Genomic DNA, 19,081 nt, shown 5'->3' with positions numbered 1-19,081 from the left:
ATACATCAAACATTTTTTTGATGGTGGAATAGTTTTATTTTAGATGTTCTGAGATGGTAACTCCTTTGTCTCCCCTTCGCCAACACCTGATGTAAGAGAAAATTCAGAGCTAGTTCTATACCAGAGCAAACTGGTATATGACATACAGAGTTGAGCTGTAGTATTGATTTGGGGGTTTTCTGAGGTCTGAAAAAAAATGATTTATGTTTTGTCACAACTGTTCCCAATCAGAATTTTTGCTGATCTCCCAGCGGTATGTTTGCATTGGTAATTGTTTTTTTAATGGTATTATTTTTATTTATTTATTTAAAAATATTTATTTGGTTGCACCAGGTCTTAGTTGCGGCTCGCAGGCTCATTAGTTGTGACATATGAACTCTTAGTTGTGGCATGCATGTGGGATCCAGTTCCCTGACCAGGATTGAACCCGGGCCCCCTGCATTGGGAGCTCGGAGTCTTATCCACTGTGCCACCAGGGAAGTCTCTGCATTGGTAATTGTTGCAAACTAAAATAACTCAATTTAGTCATTCTACAATGTTAGTTTGGTAAATAACAGTAGCCAATGAAAGCCATCCTAGAGGTATTCCTCCATAACCTTAATATTATTTATTTGAAAGCAAATTTCTTACCAAATTTTGCACACAAAAATCATACATACAGCCTAGCCTATGAGCCTGATGAGGTTCTGGTCGTCTAGGTTTTTAAATCAAAACATATTGTGTGAAGGTTTACTCAAGGGAGATACAGCAACATTCCAGTGACAGAATCTTGTTAATCTTAAAGTTGATATGTGATAACAAGAGAAATTCTTCTAAACTAATGTCTGTGTAGAAGATTAACTAGGCATCCAGGTTTGACCTCGATCTCTAAGGACCTTGCAAAATTCATACACTTTTTTCGTGTGATGGTGGCAAGCATCTCTAAATATTATCAGCTGGTCCATATATATGTTGTGTCCCTTCAGCTTTACCAAAGAGAGACACTTTAATACTCATTGCACTAATTAGGCCATTCTTGCCGCCAATAAAAATCTATTTCTGGCCTTTCGTATACATTTAAAAACTGCTGGCTGTTGATCTGAGGTGTGGACAGCAGAAGCATTTGTGGCAGCTCCTCTGGAGTTGCTGACGAGACAACTGGCTGCCACTTCTGCACTGTCCCTTCCTGATGAGAGCACTGGCTGCACCTGGGCTGCAGTTTAACCTCAGTGCCACACGTACTTTGAACATCCTGTGAGTAATGAAGCCTTAATGCAATTGACAGACCTTATAATAATCATCCAAAATTACTTTGGTATGATTGCTTTTTATTAATGACCTTTTCTAAAATTCATGTGCTGATAGTTATAAAATTGTTTTTAAAGCCCTCAAAAAAGAGGTTTATGATTTATTGAGTTTAGGCCGTCCCTTTTAGCAACTTCCTACTTAGAATGGTTGCAAAAATAAAGCAGTGTACTGGCATTTACATTACTCATTGATTTAGTTTCCAAAAGTTTTTTCAGTACTCTTATGCTAGATGCTAGGAACATGATCTTGAATTAGCTAATAGTCACTGCTCCCAAAGAGGTTACAGTTTAGTTGGCAAGACAGCTCATTGCATAGTTATTTAATACACTTTGAGGACAGCCATGATGGAGGGAGGCATTAGGTGTTGTGAGAACTCGTTGGTAGCATGGCAGGTTATGACTGTGTCAGGGAATTTTTCCCAGAGGAAGAGATGTCTAAAGTGGGAACTGGGAACTGAAGAGTTAGTAACTGTAATAGTTAGTAGGCTTTTGGCTTCAAGCAACAGAAATTGGATTTTAGCTGGCTTAGAAAATAAGGAATTTAAAAAAAAAAAATTATTTATTTATTTTTGGCTGCATTGGGTCTTCGTTGCTGCATGCTGGCTTTCTCTAGTTGCAGCGAGCGGGGGCTACTCTTCCTTGCGGTGCACGGGCTTCTCATTGTGGTGGCTTCTCTTGTTTTGGAGCATGGGCTCTTGGCGCGCCAGCTTCAGTAGTTGTGGCACACGGGCTCAGTAATTGTGGCTCGTGGGCTCTAGAGCGCAGGCTCAATAGTTGTGGTGCACGGGCTTAGTTGCTTTGTGGCATGTGGGATCTTCTCGGACCAGGGCTTGCACCCGTGTCCCCTGCATTGGCAGGCAGATTCCTAACTGCTGTACCACCAGCGAAGCCCCGTCTTGAGGCTTTCTCTACGAAAAACATTCTGAAACTGGTGTGACATGCCTGCTATTTTCAGACTAATGATTATCAAGTAGTGTGGCTAGCTGCCCATATCCTCGGCAAGAAAAATGTCAGGTAGGATGGCAGTAGGTTTTTACAGAAACTTTAGGAGACATGGGTAGCACCATGTAATCATAAATCTTATAAATTTGTATGAGGGAATGGTGAATGTGTACCTTTCCTGTATCTCTTATTCTTTTTTCCATCACTAATGGCTAGTGTGCTCAAGAAGTATGCTTAATTTTGTTTCCTACCTTTGCCAATGATGTGAAGAATTTGGAGAATCTTAAGATTATATGTATTTTGTAGTATTATTGCCTTATCTTGAGTGGGTATAGAAAATGAAGAGGTGGCTAACTAAACTCTCTGATTAATATTCTTTTACACTAACAAAATTCTTCCACAGTTCTGTTTAAAACTTAGAGGCGCAAGCCATATATTCTGTAATGAAATTTTGGAGGGAATGAACCTGCCTGCATGGCTTAGAAATTGATTGATCAATGGCAGTGCCGTGCCACTTATCATTTAGTGCTTAAGAACGTGAGTTTTGGAGACTGTCTTTGTTTAGCTCCCTGAGGCTATCACTGTTATCTGTGTGACTTTAAACAGTTATTTAAACTTTGTCTTGTTTCATTTCTAGGGTAAAACCCAATGCCTAGAAAGAGTTCAGAATGTTCAACATTCTGTTGTTTGTAATAGCAAAAGAAATCGGAAGCAAACATTTTGATTGTAATAGAAAAATTGTGGCAGGTAAAAATGAATAAACAGGAGACAGATATTATCAGGAATATATAAAAGAACAGTGTTGAGCAAAATTTCAGATGGCAGCATATGGTATATCATTTAAATAAGTAAATATGGCAGAATGATAGGATCTGACAAAGTAGAATGATAGGATCTGATACTTGTAAGATTTTTATAATTTTAATACAAAAACAGTAAGGGAAGTCTAATAGAAGAAACTTGAACTAGGCCTAGATTTCTCAACCTTTTCAAATGTGAAACTATTGGTTTCATACCTCTTTTTAACATCATGCTAGTAATTATACTATTAATACCTGTGAAGAGAATGTATAATCGGAGGGAAGGTATTTTTAATTCATTGATGCTTTTCATAAACTGCCATTTTGTTCATCATAGTAGATCTTTATATATTTGAAAAATAGTGAATATGTGACATTTTAATATTTAGTTTACTATGTTTTGTACTCTTTGAGTGTTCTGAGTTTTTTGCTAACTTGGCTGTTCACTGTTCACTAGAAGTTTGTGCCCACAAGTTGGGACTACTGAACTAGGCTTTTAAAAATAACAAGTAGGATTTTCACAGGTATTAGAGAAGTTAAAGATTCCACCTGTAGGAGAAAAACTGTAAGGAACTGCATGATTAGTTTAGAATGGGTGAGGACATTGCAGACAGAGTTAAAATTGTGTACTTTAAACTTTTAAGGATAGTCCTATTAAAATTTAAAGATTGAAAATAATTCAATAGACTAAGGCAATTTTTCATGATAGGGATTCCAATCAGCTAATATAAAGCTTTTTTTTTTAAAAAATTTATTTTACTTATTTATTTTTGGCTGTGTTAGGTCTTTCTTTGTTGCGCAGGCTTTCTCTAGTTGCAGCGAGTGGAGGCTACTCTTCGTTGTGGTGTGCGGGCTTCTCATTGCAGTGGCTTCTCTTGTGGAGCACGGGTTCTAGGCACGCAGGCTTCAGTAGTTGTGGTGTGCGGGCTCAGTAGTTGTGGCTCACAGGCTTAGTTGTTCTGCATGTGGGATCTTCCCGGACCAGGGCTCGAACCCATGTCCCCTGCATTGGCAGGTGGATTCTTAACCACTGCGCCACCAGGGAAGCCCCTAATATAAAGCTTTTAAGTAGATCTGATATCAGTTAGAACTCAGGGACCCAGGAAAGCTAACTTAGTATCAGGGAATAGTCTTACCAGTGGGATAAAGTACATGGGCTTTGTGGTAGCTGTTTTGATGTTGTTTTACATAGATTCTTGGCTGTTTTCTGTATTTGTGGCTTTCAAAGTGTTTTTGTTTTTCTTTTTGTTTTTGTTTTTTGCGGTACGCGGGCCTCTCACTGTTGCGGCCTCTCCCATTGCGGGGCACAGGCTCCGGATGCATAGGCTCAGCGGCCATGGCTCACGGGCCCAGCCGCTCTGCGGCATGTGGGATCTTCCCGGAACAGGGCACGAACCCTTGTCCCCTGCATCAGCAGGCGGACTCTCAACCACTGCGCCACCAGGGAAGCCCTTTTTATTCTATTTTTATTTGTTTATAAAGAAAACTCGTTAGTGACTCACTTACTTAGCTTTGCAGCCCCAGTTTGAAAAACTAGTTCATAGAATTAATATTTCCTAAGGCCAGTTTTGGCACTAATTTATCCAGTTGGGGTAACATAGTCCGAGAAGGTAGACTTATCTCTTAACAGTGTAATGCGCTCTTTACAACTGCTGTTCTAGTCTCCATTCCCTCAAGTCTTCATGTTTTTTCCCTTCAATAGATAGTCTCATAAATTATGAAAATTAAGACCATAAGGCAGGCATAAAATGTGTCAGCTTTCTTCCTTTTTACCCCTGGATATCTGTACTACATTCAGTCTGTTTTCTTCCTGTGCAAAAGGAAAGGATATTCTTTCTTTTTCGTGGTAAGCCCTTTACTACCCTTATTTTCTTTCTTCTAATTTCTCAGTTACTCTGTTTCGAGGTTTTTAAAGTCGAGGTTACTTTTTATACTCGGAATCTAGTGGCCTTTCCTAAGTATTCAGAAGTGTTTGGTGTTAATGATCTACCTTTCTTTAACTCCCTTCATCTTGCTTTTATGATTAGAAAAAGGCAATAAGAATTAATACTTGCTTGTGGTTAAAAATTCATGGTATATCAAAATGTACAAAGCAGAAAGTAAAAAAATCTCATAATCTTGTGCTTCAGAGTTAATTAACCATTATTATTATATATTGGTGTCATGTTTCCAGACATTTTTCTATTTGTATATAAACATACCCTCACTTTTTCTTTGTAAAGGCAAATGGGCTTATTCTATAGATTAAAAAAAAATTTTAACAATAGATTGCTCATATCATTCCAGTATTTATTACCGGTATTTTTCTTGATACTTTCCTCTGACTCTAGAATGGTAAGTGCCATAAATCAGTGATCTCTAATGTTTTGGTCCCTGTTGTATTCTTTTACATACAACAGTGCCTCCCATAGGTAGATAATCATTATCTATTTGTTTAATGAATGAAAACCATTTAATGAGCTGAGGATTCCATTTCTCGATGATCTGAAACAAACACAGTCAGATGACCCTGCTCTGATGGGGTGCACATCTTACAATAAGAGAATCAGAGGTGTGAATTGCTTTTGCAATAAAGAAATGAAAAGAGGTCCATGTGATAGAGGGACACAGTGGCTAGTTAAGATTGGGTAGTCAAGTAAAATCATTCTCAAGAGGTAACATTTAAGCTGAGTTCTGAATATGACAAAGGGAGAACAGTGTTTCAAACAGAGGAAACAGCTAGTACCAAGGACACAAGTCAGGGGCTTTGTCGTTTTTGCCCCATAAGGCTGACTTTTTTTCATTGGTTTTCTTCAACAATGACTTACGTTGTTTTGACAGTTGTTCAGGAACAGTTCCTAAGCAAATGACAGTGCTCTGCAGTGCCTTAACACAACAGTCACAGCCACATGTGCCTATTAGAATTAAACAAGATTAAAAATTCCGTTCCTCAGTTGTACTAGCCATATATATATATATATATATATATATATATATATATGTATTTTTTTTGTGGTACGTGGGCCTCTCACTGTTGTGACCTCTCCCGTTGCAGAGCACAGGCTCCGGACGCGCAGGCTCAGCGGCCATGGCTCACGGGCCCAGCCGCTCCGCGACATGTGAGATCTTCCCAGACTGGGGCACGAACCCGTGTCCCCTGCACTGGCAGGCGGACTCTCAACCACTGCGCCACCAGGGAGGCCCTCGCCATATTATTGATACAAGTGGTTGGTGGCTAACATATTGGCCGGCATAACTATAAACCACCTCTAGTGTGTGAAAGTTCTGTTGCACAGCCCTACTTTGGAAAGTCACCAATTATAAACTCCTTGAGAGACTTTATGCTTTGTTCACTGCTGTACTCCCAGTGTCTGACACGTAAAGACTGAATAAATATTTGTTAAATGATAAGATGAATAAATGGATGGATGGATTGAAGGTCAGCACAACTGTTCCCAGAGAGGGAATAAGAAAATACATAAGCTCTCAGATGAGAAAAAGCTTGTTGTGTTTGAAGAACAGAAAGAAGACTGGCTGGAACTAGAGAGAAGAGTGGAAGATTGAGATCAACGTAGAGAAATTGGCAACTTGACCCTGATAGGCAATGTTAAACTTAACTTTTAAATTTTGTTTTAAGTGCAGTGGGAAGAGATTAAAAGGTTTGTAGCACAGCAGTCGTGTAATCTGATCTGGATGCCTTTTTTTAAAGCTGTTTCTTTCATTTTACTGTTTTTTGAGAGTTTAATAAGGTGGTAGGTATGACAGTTTATTAAACTGGATATTTGAGTAAAGTAAACTGCTTGAAATCCAGATTATTTATTTTGTTTATAATGTTAGCACTAGCATCCTTGTTTTATGTTTGTTTTAATAATTTTCTTATTTATAAGCAGGAACTTATAGGCAAGAACTTGTTTTTGTTTTTGTATTTCCAGTGAAGGTGGTGTTTTTAAGGCTCATCTCACTTTCCCAAAAGATTATCCCCTTCGGCCTCCTAAAATGAAATTCATTACAGAAATCTGGCACCCAAATGGTAAGTTTATCTAGTTTTACTTTTACATTTGCAAGTATGATGGCCTGTCCCTGAAGTTTTCAAGGTCAATAAGGAAGGTGTAGTTCTCAATGAAATTGCGTTGGAATTTTTGTACTAAGTTTGTTGTGTTTGTTATGCACATGGGCTTGGATTTAGATTCCTTAGAAGAGAAGAATTGACAGAGATCACATGGGGAAAAAAATCTTCATTTACTTATTTATTTACTTACTTAGTTTTCAGCTCGTTTTGAGACTCATGATGTTCCTAACTGGAGGCAGGGTTGGTGGGTGATATTCAGCATTAATAGAGCTCTTATAATTGAGGAGATAATTTCCAAGGTATTAGGTGACTCATTGGCTATTACAAAGAGCTTAGAAGTAATTAAACCTGGATTTTTAATTTCTATTTTCTCATCTTAGCTCCTAGACTCTATGGACAACGCTTAACTTTTAATGTATGTTCTTAGCTGTCAAAAAGGAATGTCTTACCTACATCATAAGGTGATTGATAGGATCAAATGAGATACAATACTGTGTGTTTAAACCTTCAAAAGTATCCAGTACTGCAGTGCATAAAATGGTGACATTGACTTTTTTACCCAAAGATGTACTACCATTTAAAATTCACTTTGTGAGCCAAAGGTTAGGCCAGATAAACTATGTGTATACACAGTCTCCCTGAACTTTTGGCCTTGTTTTGTATGATAGAGCTTGCAAGAATTTCTTTCCTAAGTATTTTGACTATCAGTATTTTGTCATCAAAGTTGTCTTTTTAGACAATTACACTGATCTTCATTCTACTTCTCATAGTCCAGACTTTCAGTTGTAAGGAAGAGAAACCCTTATATATTAGTTTAAGCAAAAATCAGTGAGGGTAACAGATGCATGAATAAACCAAGGCTTTGTTTCAAGGAAGTGTAATAGCACCCAGTGACTTGAAAAACAGATGAGTCTTACTTAGGAGAGACTAGACTGGCAAATGGAAAACTATTGGGAACCAAGGAAGCCGCCATATTTCATCACATCTAAGATAGCAGTGATGACAAAAGACATAGTTAATTTTTGCACCAGGAAGAAGGGAGAAAAATAATTTCTTTCTGGTAGAACACATTAGCGATAATCCTACAAGATATATGGAGGCACGAATTGACCACATCTGCCTTGGACGTTTCTTTCATTTCTTCCTAGCCTTTTGGCAGTTTCTCCTGCCTTCTCTTGAATTATTTGATGTGTAAGTCAATCTTTTTCCACCTATTTCAAAGGAAAATGTAACGAAGTTTCTGAATGTTGTCTCTACCACAAATTAGCTATATTACTGTAGGTAAAAGCCTCTTGAACCTTAGTTTCTCTATCTGTGAGAGTTACATGAGAGAATATATGTAAGCAGTACATGGAACCTCTGTTAAGAGGAACAATAGCAGTGGCCTCCGTAGTTTAAGAGGGCAACTGAAATGAGTGTTTATTTTCTTTGTTTTTTAAGGTTGAAGGGATTGTTGGTTTGCAGACCATAAGGGAGAAGGCATTAGAGAGTGAAGTAATTAAGACGTGATTTGAGTGAAGGGATGCTTTGTGAAGAAAGGATACCCGAGGAGGCAATGGGCCAGGGATGGCAGGTTCAGAAGGAGCTAGACTTAGAAAGGAGAGTGAGAGTGGTCTGCAGTGGGAATGAGGGGAAAAACCAGCATTTGAATTTCTGCTAGGTGCTGGAGATACAAAGATGATCGAGTTATGGTCTTTCTGTAAGGATATTATGGTATGTATAAGGGAAAGACGGACATAAATTTAATGGTGAAACAGAGACAACAGTGATGTTGTTATAAAGGTGTTTGGTAGCATAGAAGAGGGAGTCAGGGAATGATGGAGAATGTGATTCTTAAATAGAATTTTGAATATGTATCTTTAGTCGTGGGGACTCAATAGTTTTAAAGCTGTATAGTAGGTTCATCATGACTATATTTATGTCTAGAAAGTTTATACTCACGGGGGAAGGTTTGGAAGGGAAAACCAGACAAAATAGCTAGGAGATAGAGGATTTTATCAATTGCTAATGGGTACGGCATTTCTTTCTGTGGTGATGAATATATTGTAAAATTGATCGTGGTGATGGTTATACAACTCTAAACATACTAGAAACCATTAAATTGTATACTTCAAATGCATGAATTATATCTCAAAAGCTGTTTTATTAAAAATTATTATATGGTAAAGTCATACAAGTCATTTGTATGACTTAGATGCACTCAATTTGAGACTTGTTTGTCTGGAGGTGCAGTTGCCATAACCACTTAGGTAATTAAAGAAAACTAGTCAAGGCTCAGCAGTGAGCTTAGGGCCTTGGAAGCTACTGACATCAAGATGACAGGTAACGATATCAAATCATCATGTGGTATACCTTAAACTTACACAACGTTTTCTGTCAATTATATCTTAATAAAGCTGGCGGGGGGGAGATGGTGGGTAACACTGTGATATAATGAATGGTTTAATTTACTTAGGGAAAAGAGGATTAATTTTGGAGATTAGGATAACATCAAAAGTTAGACCAAGGAAAAGGAAAAGAAGAAAGTGATTGAGAGAATGGCTTCAAGAACCAGGGAAAGGAAGTGTGCCACGGAAGTAAGAGAGGAAAATGTGTCCAGGAAGGTGTCCTCAACGGTATCAGTTGTTTTGGGCCCAGAAGGGTTGACTTTAAAAATACCCAGGAGAATATGTTCTCCCAGTCACTTTGTGAGAATAGTCATAGCATCCTGTTTGGAAGCAGAAGGCAGTTTCCCATAAGGCAAAAAAGAGAGTACCCAAGTGTAAATAGAGAAGACGAGGGGAAATCAGATTTTCCTAATTTTAGAGCACAGCTTCAAGAGAAGGGAGATAGCTTGAAGGGTATGCATGGTTCAGGTAGTTTAGTTTCAAGATGGAAGAAGAGCTGTGTTTTCTTTTCAGTCATTGATGCTGAGACTGTTGGCTAGCTACTTATGGGGAAATTGATTTAGAAATTTTCTTCACACCAAACAGCAAAGTGAATTAAAACTCTAAATGGAATAAAAAGTTTCAAGTGGTTTTTAAAAATAGTGAATATTATTTTCTGGGTGTTAGGAACAAGGAGTTTCTAGTTTCAAAAGCAATAAATATTGGAAGACTATAAAGAGGAAAGAGAAATGGTAACTAAATTCAGTATGGGATTCTTAAATGAATCTTGTGTCAGATAATAAGGCCAGCCATTAAAAAACATTATTGGGGTATTGAAATGAAAGAAAAAAAATAACAGGCAAAAATTAAACAAGGAAAATTAAGAAGCAGTTTGGCAAGAAGAAAACTAAACATTGAGTACATAAATGGGTAAAGGACATGAACAGACATTTGACTAAAGAGGAAATACATAAAGTTTCTGTACATGGAAAAATTTAGCCCCTAAAAGTATTTTAAACTAGATTTCAGTTGTGAAATTAAAAATTTTTTCAATAAAGAAAAATCTTAGTTTTATTGCCTTGTCACTCAGAATTATCAGCTCATATCTTGCATTTTTAAAGTGTAATTTGGTAATAGGCATTAAGCGTAAAAACCTCTTTCTAAGAAACTAAACTGTATGTTTGAAATGACACAAGGTTAAAAAATTTTAAAGGTGCTAAATTACGATAATTTTTATAAAAGGAAAATGGGTCTCAAATAGATTCTCTCTGATAGAATTCTGTACAAACATTTGATGTTAAATGTTCTCAAAGAAAATGACTTCCAAAGAAAAAATTTTAAGTGTAAGTGAGGAAAATATCTTAATACTGTGTAAGCATTTTCTGTTCAACTTTATAGTGCTGTCACAAGTTTTGCTGTTGTTATTCTTGATCTAGTTAGTTATTTCATTTTAGTTAAGAGATTTTACTAGGAGGTGTAGGTGAGTTGGGAAAAGGAACCTTAATTGCAGAACAGCTCATATACAAGACATTGAAGGCATGAGTCTTGAATGTTGCATTCACCGCTGAACTCCATGTCAGGTGGTGGGTGCCTGGCACACGGCACGCGTTCAAGAAGCATTTATCGTAGAGCCACAGTGCACACGAACTTTGACTCTGGTTACCCAGAGTTAATAATAGCAGGGGAGTGCTTGAGTTAGGAGGTGAAAAGTAGGCTTTAACATTATACCTATCATAAATTTGTTGGACTTTAGGTAGGAAGTCAGGGATGAAATATACATAAATAGTGTCATTGGTTGTTTATAGGATTTGGAAATTTGGTTAAAAAGTTTTTCACCAAAATTTTATACTTTTCTGTCTTTTCTAACATTTCTCCAATAAGTATGCTTTTTGCAATAGGGAAAATTTCACTGTAGAAGATTAATGAATGTTATGATTTTGATAGTTCCCTAATAGGGAATATTTGTGTGATGTAAATGTGGATTAGGACTCCTCTACCCCTTTTGATCAACAATTAATTTGTGGCTTGGATTTTAAAACCGTTTTATAGATTAGGGGCCTAATGAATATCACTTACGTTGATGAATTTTCACTAGCAATATAACATGTTCCTTTTGTGGATTTGAGTATACTTTTTCCCTGAAAATATAATTTTGCCTTTATGTGATTTTAAAAGTATATTATCATGTTACCTTTTATTTTTTTCTTAGGAAAGTCTCTAGACCTTTGACTATTAACAATTTCAATCAATAAGTTAGTGGGGAAACTAGGAATTCATTATCCAGAAACTCAATTCTGGTGTTTAGACCATATACTTTCTGCAAATGAAGAACAGATTCAACAGATGCCATTTCTTCATTTCATTGTATTTATTACATGTAAATGCTAGGCACCATCTACATACTATGTGTCTTGAAATTTTGCACAAATGAAAAAGGTAGCTTACATTCCTTTTGGGTTTGTCAGGTGGATCCTACTTGGTAAAATCTTCGGTCTTCCTAAAAGGTTAACAGGTTCCATTTTGGAAATTAACTTCTGTATCTTTTCAGTGGTACAGTGGTATTGAATTTTATACAGATGCCGTGGGAATTGGGACCATGTTTATTATAATATGTATTTTATGTATAGCCAAATTATTTTAAATATTTAAAACAGTAATCTTATTCTTTAATTTTGCAGTTGATAAAAATGGTGATGTATGCATTTCTATTCTTCATGAGCCCGGGGAAGATAAATATGGTTATGAAAAGCCCGAGGAACGCTGGCTGCCTATTCACACCGTGGAAACCATCATGATTAGTGTCATTTCTATGCTGGCAGACCCTAATGGAGACTCACCTGCTAATGTTGACGCTGCGGTAAGGTGGTCACATGCACACATCTCCCCTCCCGTTTAATTAAACTTGATTAGAACTATAGTAACTTTATAAGTATATATGTGTGGATGTGTATGATATATGTTTTTATTCATTTAATTTTTTCATGAATCTGTACAAAGATAAGTAAGACGTAACTAAGCTTTACCCCTAAATATTTGTACCTGCATCTTTTAAGAATAAGGACACTAGGGGATTCCCTGTTGGTGCAGTGGTTAAGAATCCTCCTGCCAATGCAGGGGACATGGGTTCGATCCCTGGTCCAGGAAGATCCTACATGCTGTGGACCAGCTAAGCCCGTGTGCCACAACCACTGGGCCTGTGCTCTACAGCCCACGAGCCACAACTACTGAAGCCTGCGCGCCTAGAGCCCGTGCTCCACAACAAGAGAAGCCACCTCAGTGAGAAGCCCGCGCACCACAATGAAGAGTAGCCCGTGCTCGTCGCAACTAGAGAAAGCCTGCGAGCAGCAACAAAGACCCAACACAGCACCCCCCAAAAAAATAAATTAAAAAAAAAAAAGGAATAAGGACACTATCCTATATAACTATAAAACAGCTGTCATACCTATGAGAACTTATTATCAGGTCCCTAGTAGGTCCATATTATTATTCCCAAGCTTTTATTTTTAAAACTTTCAGACCTACAAAATGTTGCATTAGTTATAAACACCCTTAAACACCCCTATACCCTACACATACAGGTTCACAAATGTGGACATTTTACAACGTTGTTATTATCATTATTATTATTTGCTAAACTGAGAATACTTTACAGATCTTTATGGTTAAGTATATACTTAAATACTTCAGCGTGTATCTCCTAAGAACGAAATGGGTGGGGCGGCAGAATCCAGAATTTTAGGAACCCACATTGCTTTTGAAAAATTAATTAATTTTGGCTGTGTTGGGTCTTTGTTGCTCCACGAGGGCTTTCTCTAGTTGTGTTGAGTGGGGGCTGTTCTTCATTGTAGTGCTCGGGCTTCTCATTGTGGTGGCATCTCTTGTTGAGGAGCACAGGCTCTAGGCGTGTGGGCGTCAGTAGTTGTGGCACATGGGCTTAGTTGCTCTATGGCATGTGGGATCTCCTGAACCAGGGCTTGAACCCATGTCCCCTGCATTGGCAGGTGGTTTCTTAACCAGTGCGTCACCAGGGAAGTCCTCACGTTACATTTTGTATTCGTTTTATTTATTTTTTACTTATTTATTTATTTTTTATTTTGTAAAGGTTGGTATTTCTTACCATTTTACTGTAGGTTTCTCATTTTTACATTATTGTTTTTATTTTCTTTTTTTTGGTCTTCTCTTCCTTCTCCTTTTCTTTTTTTTAAAAATTATTTTATTTATTTGTTAATTTTTTTTTGGCTGCACTGCACTCCACGGCATGTGGGATCTTAGTTCCCTGACCAGGGATCAAACCCATGCCCCCTGCAGTGGAAGCGTGCAGTCTTAACCACTGGACCGCCACAGAAGTCCTGTATTCATGTTTTATTAGTCTCCTTTAATCTAGAATAGTCCTAGTTCCTCAGCCGTCTATCCTTCTTTAACAATCCTTTTGTTCTAATTCTTATTCTTGGAAACTTTGTTAGTATATGTGAAAGCTGGGAGATTAAATTCACCTTTTTTCCTTGTTATTTCAAACCTACATAAAAACTTGGGTGAAATCTTACATGTAGAAAAACACTACATATAATAACCCCCTTTCAAATCTCTGGCTTTGAATTTTTGAATTTAGTAATTGAATTGAAGTAAACACTGGCAGAAAACCATTCTAACTTCTAATAAGTCAAGTATCAGTCCAAACAACATAAGGGGCGCATGTGTGCAGAATTGGTTTCACTCAAGAGTGTGTGAGTAATAAGCCAGATGTTAAACTAAGAGTGAAAAAAAAAATAAACTAAGAGTGAGTTGGAGGAAGAGGGGTACCATTTAAATGCCAAAGTGAAGAAGTAATTACTTTCAGTACCAATACTCACACTAGCAGCTCTAATTCTAGTGGTCTTCAGTATATTTATATAAAATCTATATATCATCGTTATTATTTTAGGAAGGTATTAATTTTGGGTGTAGGTAGGAGGAAGGGCCAAGCTATTGAGTCATATAGACTTTCTGTCAATCTCTTTTCAGCCCCACTTCATTTATTTATTTGTTTGGCTGCTCCAGGTCTTAGTTGCGGTATGTGAGATCTTAAGTTTCAGCATGCGGGATCTTTAGTTGTGGCATGCGGGCTCTTAGTTGCAGCATGCAGGATCTAGTTTCATGACCAGGGATCTAACCTGAGCCCCCTGCATTGAGAGCGTGAAGTCTTAACCACTGGACCACCAGGGAAGTCCCTCAGCCCCACATCTTTTTTTTAAAATATTTATTTATTTATTTATTTGACTGCACCGGGTCTTCTTTAGCTGTGGCATGCACCTCACCCCCACTTCTTACTGACTTCTCAGAGCTGTCATTTCCAAACTTTAACTTCAGAGTTCTGTTCAATAGGTCCTTTTCCCTCCTTTGCTGGGGTTCCATTGAGACTCCTGTAGGCTATTACTTTCTCTCCTCTAATGTACGTTTCATTGTTCTTCCATCTACTTTTGGTCTTCCAGAAGAAATTTCTCCCCATTATCGGATGATTTTAATGCCATTTTCTTTGACAGTGAGGATTTATACCTTAAAAAAATAATTCCGGTATGATCATTTTAATAGGATCTTAGGAGAGCTAAGAGATAAACATATGTGCTTTTTGGTCTATTGATTCCGTAGGTTCTTCACATGTAAAATGCAGATGATAACACCACCCATCTGGTCATCCACAGTGTGTGGCATAGTGGATTCAACAAATGGCGACTCTGTTATTAGCTAGCTCCTGCTTTGAACCATCATCTACCAATCTATCTTCTACCTAGAAGTCATCCTTGCCCAGTCTTGTGTGTCACCAGAGAATGTCAGTCAAATTATATATCTAAATTCCTTTCCACCCCTCTGCCATTGATTTGAGTCCTTTTAACTTCTTACCTACATTATTGTAATAGCTTTCTATCTCATCTCCCTGCTCTCAGTCTTACTTCTCTCTGCTAAGTGCTCTTTTTAGGTGATTTTTTTTTTCTTTCTTTTCTTGAGATTGACCTTCCTTCTTTTCTGGAATTGACCCTTTCTCCTTAAAATTTCTTAAATATGATAATGAGGTAATTACAGACAATAACATTTTATCCATAAATATTTCATCAAACATCTCCAGATCTCTGTAGATGTTAGCATTATAGTTTATCTCATAATTTATTATAATGATTGGCTTTCTGGGGTGCCTTGCTTTGAGGGCAAAAATTGTTGTTCAAATCTCTTCCTCTGCACAGGCAAGTATTGAAGATTTCTGTAGTCTTTGCTGTCCCTAAATGGATGATATAGCGGGGGGAAAAAAGGGCTGGGCATTTTTGTGAGAATTTCCTGGTATTTACATGCTAAGTAAAATCAGCTCTATTCTCCTGTGAAACTATGCTGGTGCTGTTTTGTGTTCCATTTTTATGGGCCAGGCAGTGATAGTGATATTGTCACTGTCATGTGTCCCACCCCCTCATCTCCCCGCCCCCACTAGAAATAGTACTCAGTATCATCTCAGTATGATGCATTACACCCATATACTTGATATTGGAGGCACTGTTATGTCTACTTTATTTTCTGGTTGCTACCCAGTAGGGAGAGTTGGTGATCCTTCAGATAGCCTGGATATCTTATTTGTAAGTCGTAGCTTTCTTTTTAGCATAATACAAAACTGCTAATGATCTTCAGGGCCTTTTCCTTTTTTAAAGAGACTTTTGCCTGTAGAGGTCATTTGCATGTATCTTAGCAGAGTGCCTTGCAAAAGTGTTTCTTGACTACTTTTCTACCTTGTCAACTTTTTAACATTTTAAAAGTATTCACATTACCAAAGCATTACATTCAAAATTAAAGTTAGTATTTGAGATTGTAAGAGGAGTTTACATAAAATCAGTTGCTGTTACTTTTGTACTTACAGAAAGAATGGAGGGAAGACAGAAATGGAGAATTCAAAAGGAAAGTTGCCCGCTGTGTAAGAAAAAGCCAAGAGACTGCTTTTGAGTGACATTTATTCAACAGCTGTAACTTCACTTATTTCAGGGTAAGTTCATTTAAAAAGTCATCCTATTCTTTTGCATTTTTATACACGTCATAAATGTTTTTAGAAATTGTGTGATTTGGGTATTTGAATTGCTTGTTTTCATTGGCCTCATTTTTTAGTGGTAGTATCCAGTAGTCTCTCATTTCTCAGCAGAAATAGTGTCATCCCCTTGCTTTTTCCTTCAGTAAATACAGCTGTTTTTTACTAGATATTCTGTGTTAAACTGGTTGTTAGTATGGTAACAGTCTATTTCTTTTCACTGATGGTAAAATTTCTCATTATAAAGTTCTGTTCTGTTTTTTTTTAAAGCTAAGTTTCCTCCGTTTTACCTTTTGGTTTGCCATCTTTGACTAAGCTAGGCATTGAAGTTTCTTGTATCTTCTCGTACTGTGCTATATGAATAAAGAATGACTTAAATTTTTGTTTCCCAGTTTTTTTTAAAGAAGGATCATATTTTATATTAAACATCTACCTTTCTTGTTTTAATTGGTCTTTATCTCCTTGTTTATTACTTATAGGGCCAGTAGGAAAATTTTCCCTTTTATTGTATACCGTCTGTCCACAAGTCCGTTTTAAGTCTAGCAAGGAGCCAAAGATAGCAGCCACCCATCTGGCTTAGAAGAGGACATGGTGTAGATGAATTGACCAAATGTGTGATATTTAAGTTATTTGGTTTCCCTTTTTAAAATCAAATATCGAGGTGATAAAACCTGTGTATGAAACGTAGCATCTAAAAAATCAGAATCCATGATACATCCCTGTACCTGGCCACCTATTTTAAGCAAAAGAACTTTAGGAATTCCCAGGTGGTCCAATCAGTGGTTAGGACTCCGTGTTCTCACTGCCGAGGGTCCGGATTCAATCCCTGGTGGGGAACTAAGATCCCACAAGCTGTGTGGTGTGGCCAGTCAATCTATCAATCAATATTAAAAAAGAAAAAGAACTTTATTACTACTTGTTACTTCTCCTATATTCCCCTCCTACCCCATCCTTTTTTCATATTCCCAATTCTTTGTTTACCATTGCTTTTCTTCATAATTTCATCAAGTTTGTATTCCTAAACAACATATTCCACGTTTTTGAACTGAATATATGTGAAATTATAATGTATGCATTCTTTTGTGACTTTTAGCTCATCATTATATTCTTGAAATTGGTCTTTGTTATGTGCAGTTATATTTCTTCTGTTTTCACTGTTTAGTATTTCATTAGATAAATTACTCTTGATTCTCATTGCATTATTTCTCTATTTTGGGAGGGGTTCTTTTGTTTGTTTTGCTTTTTTTGTTGTTGTTTTGTTTTGTTTTTTTGTTTGTTTGTTTTTTGTTCTTTTGGGTTTTTTTGGCCATGCCTCCTGGCTTGCAGGATCTTAGTTCCCCAATCAGGGATTGAACCTGGGCCCAGGGCAGTGAAAGCACAGAGTCCTAACCACTGGACCACCAGGGAATTCCCCTATTTTGCTCTGTTTTTGCTATTACAGAGAATGTGGCTATCCTTGTTTCTTGTTGCAGAGATACTACAAAAGTTTCTTGGGGGCTTCCCTGGTGGCGCAGTGGTTGAGAGTCCACCTGCCGATGCAGGGGACACGGGTTCGTGGCCTGGTCCGGGAAGATCCCACATGCCGCGGAGCGGCTGGGCCCGTGAGTCATGGCCTCTGAGCTTGCGCATCCGGAGCCTGTGCTCGGCAACGGGAGAGGCCACAACAGTGAGAGGCCTGCGTATGGCAAAAAATAAAAATTAAAAAAAAAAAAAGTTTCTTGGGTGTATACCTAGGGGTGGCATTAAGTTAAAGGTATATGCACACCACTTTGAGTAGATAATGCCAAATTGTCTTCCAAAATGTTGCATCTATTTATACTCCTTTTGGCAAGGACAAGGATTCCATTTGTTCCATATTCTCTTTAACATTTGATATTATCAGAGTTCTTCAAAGTTTGTTTTCCCAAAGTTTTTGATCTGGTGTAAAATGATATGTCATTATGGACTTAATGTGTGTTGCCTTAGTTACCAATGCAATTGCGTATTGTAACATGTGTTTGACCATTGACACTTCCTCTGTGAAATGCTTATTCTGGTCTTTCCTGTTTTTCAGTAAGGTTATTGATTTGTATCCTTGTCAGTTCACTTTTTCCATGGTGTCTTTGGATGAACAAGGTGCTTAATTTTAATGCAGTTTAATTTTTTAGTTCTTTCCTGTATGCATTTTACTTTTTGTGTCTTAGTTTCTTCCCTGCCATCAGAAAGCTACTATTGTATACTGTCTTCTAAAAGTTATTATGGTTTTGCCTTTCACAAATGTGTTGAATTCACTGAAATTGGTTGATGTATGGTATGAGTTGGAGTTCAACTTTACCCTTTGATTCCCCCTAATATATAACTGTTGACTGCATCATTTATTTACAAGTCCATCCTTTCACCACTGATATGCAGTGTTGGTTATGTTGTAAAACTACATTCCAGGTATGTGTTGATCTGTTTCTGACCTTTCTAGGTTTCCTTAGTTGGCTTGTCTATCCTTGAACTGGTATCACAGTGTCTTAATTTTTATTTATGATTTTTATGATTAAACGTATCAAATGCAAAGGTAAATCAGAAGTTAAGCTAAAGTCTACCCACTTTTCATTCTGTTTTCATGTTTGATT

The 19,081-nt window shown here is 37.4% G+C and overlaps 1 protein-coding gene across 1 annotated transcript in view; it reads left to right on the top strand.

Annotated features, from left to right (window-relative positions):
* Positions 1–19,081, top strand: part of UBE2G1 (ubiquitin conjugating enzyme E2 G1) — a 104,171-nt gene that overhangs the window by 72,230 nt on the left and 12,860 nt on the right. The window contains exons 3-5 of the mRNA XM_059996485.1: positions 6,940–7,037; positions 12,121–12,299; positions 16,317–16,439. Of these exons, the coding sequence (XP_059852468.1) occupies positions 6,940–7,037; positions 12,121–12,299; positions 16,317–16,403 (364 nt within the window). The 3' untranslated portion in view covers positions 16,404–16,439. The remainder of the gene's footprint in view (positions 1–6,939; positions 7,038–12,120; positions 12,300–16,316; positions 16,440–19,081) is intronic.

This window comes from Delphinus delphis, chromosome 19 (assembly GCF_949987515.2).
Source record: "Delphinus delphis chromosome 19, mDelDel1.2, whole genome shotgun sequence".
NCBI classification, from domain to species: domain Eukaryota; kingdom Metazoa; phylum Chordata; class Mammalia; order Artiodactyla; family Delphinidae; genus Delphinus; species Delphinus delphis.
This window is presented reverse-complemented; position numbering and strand designations above follow the sequence as displayed.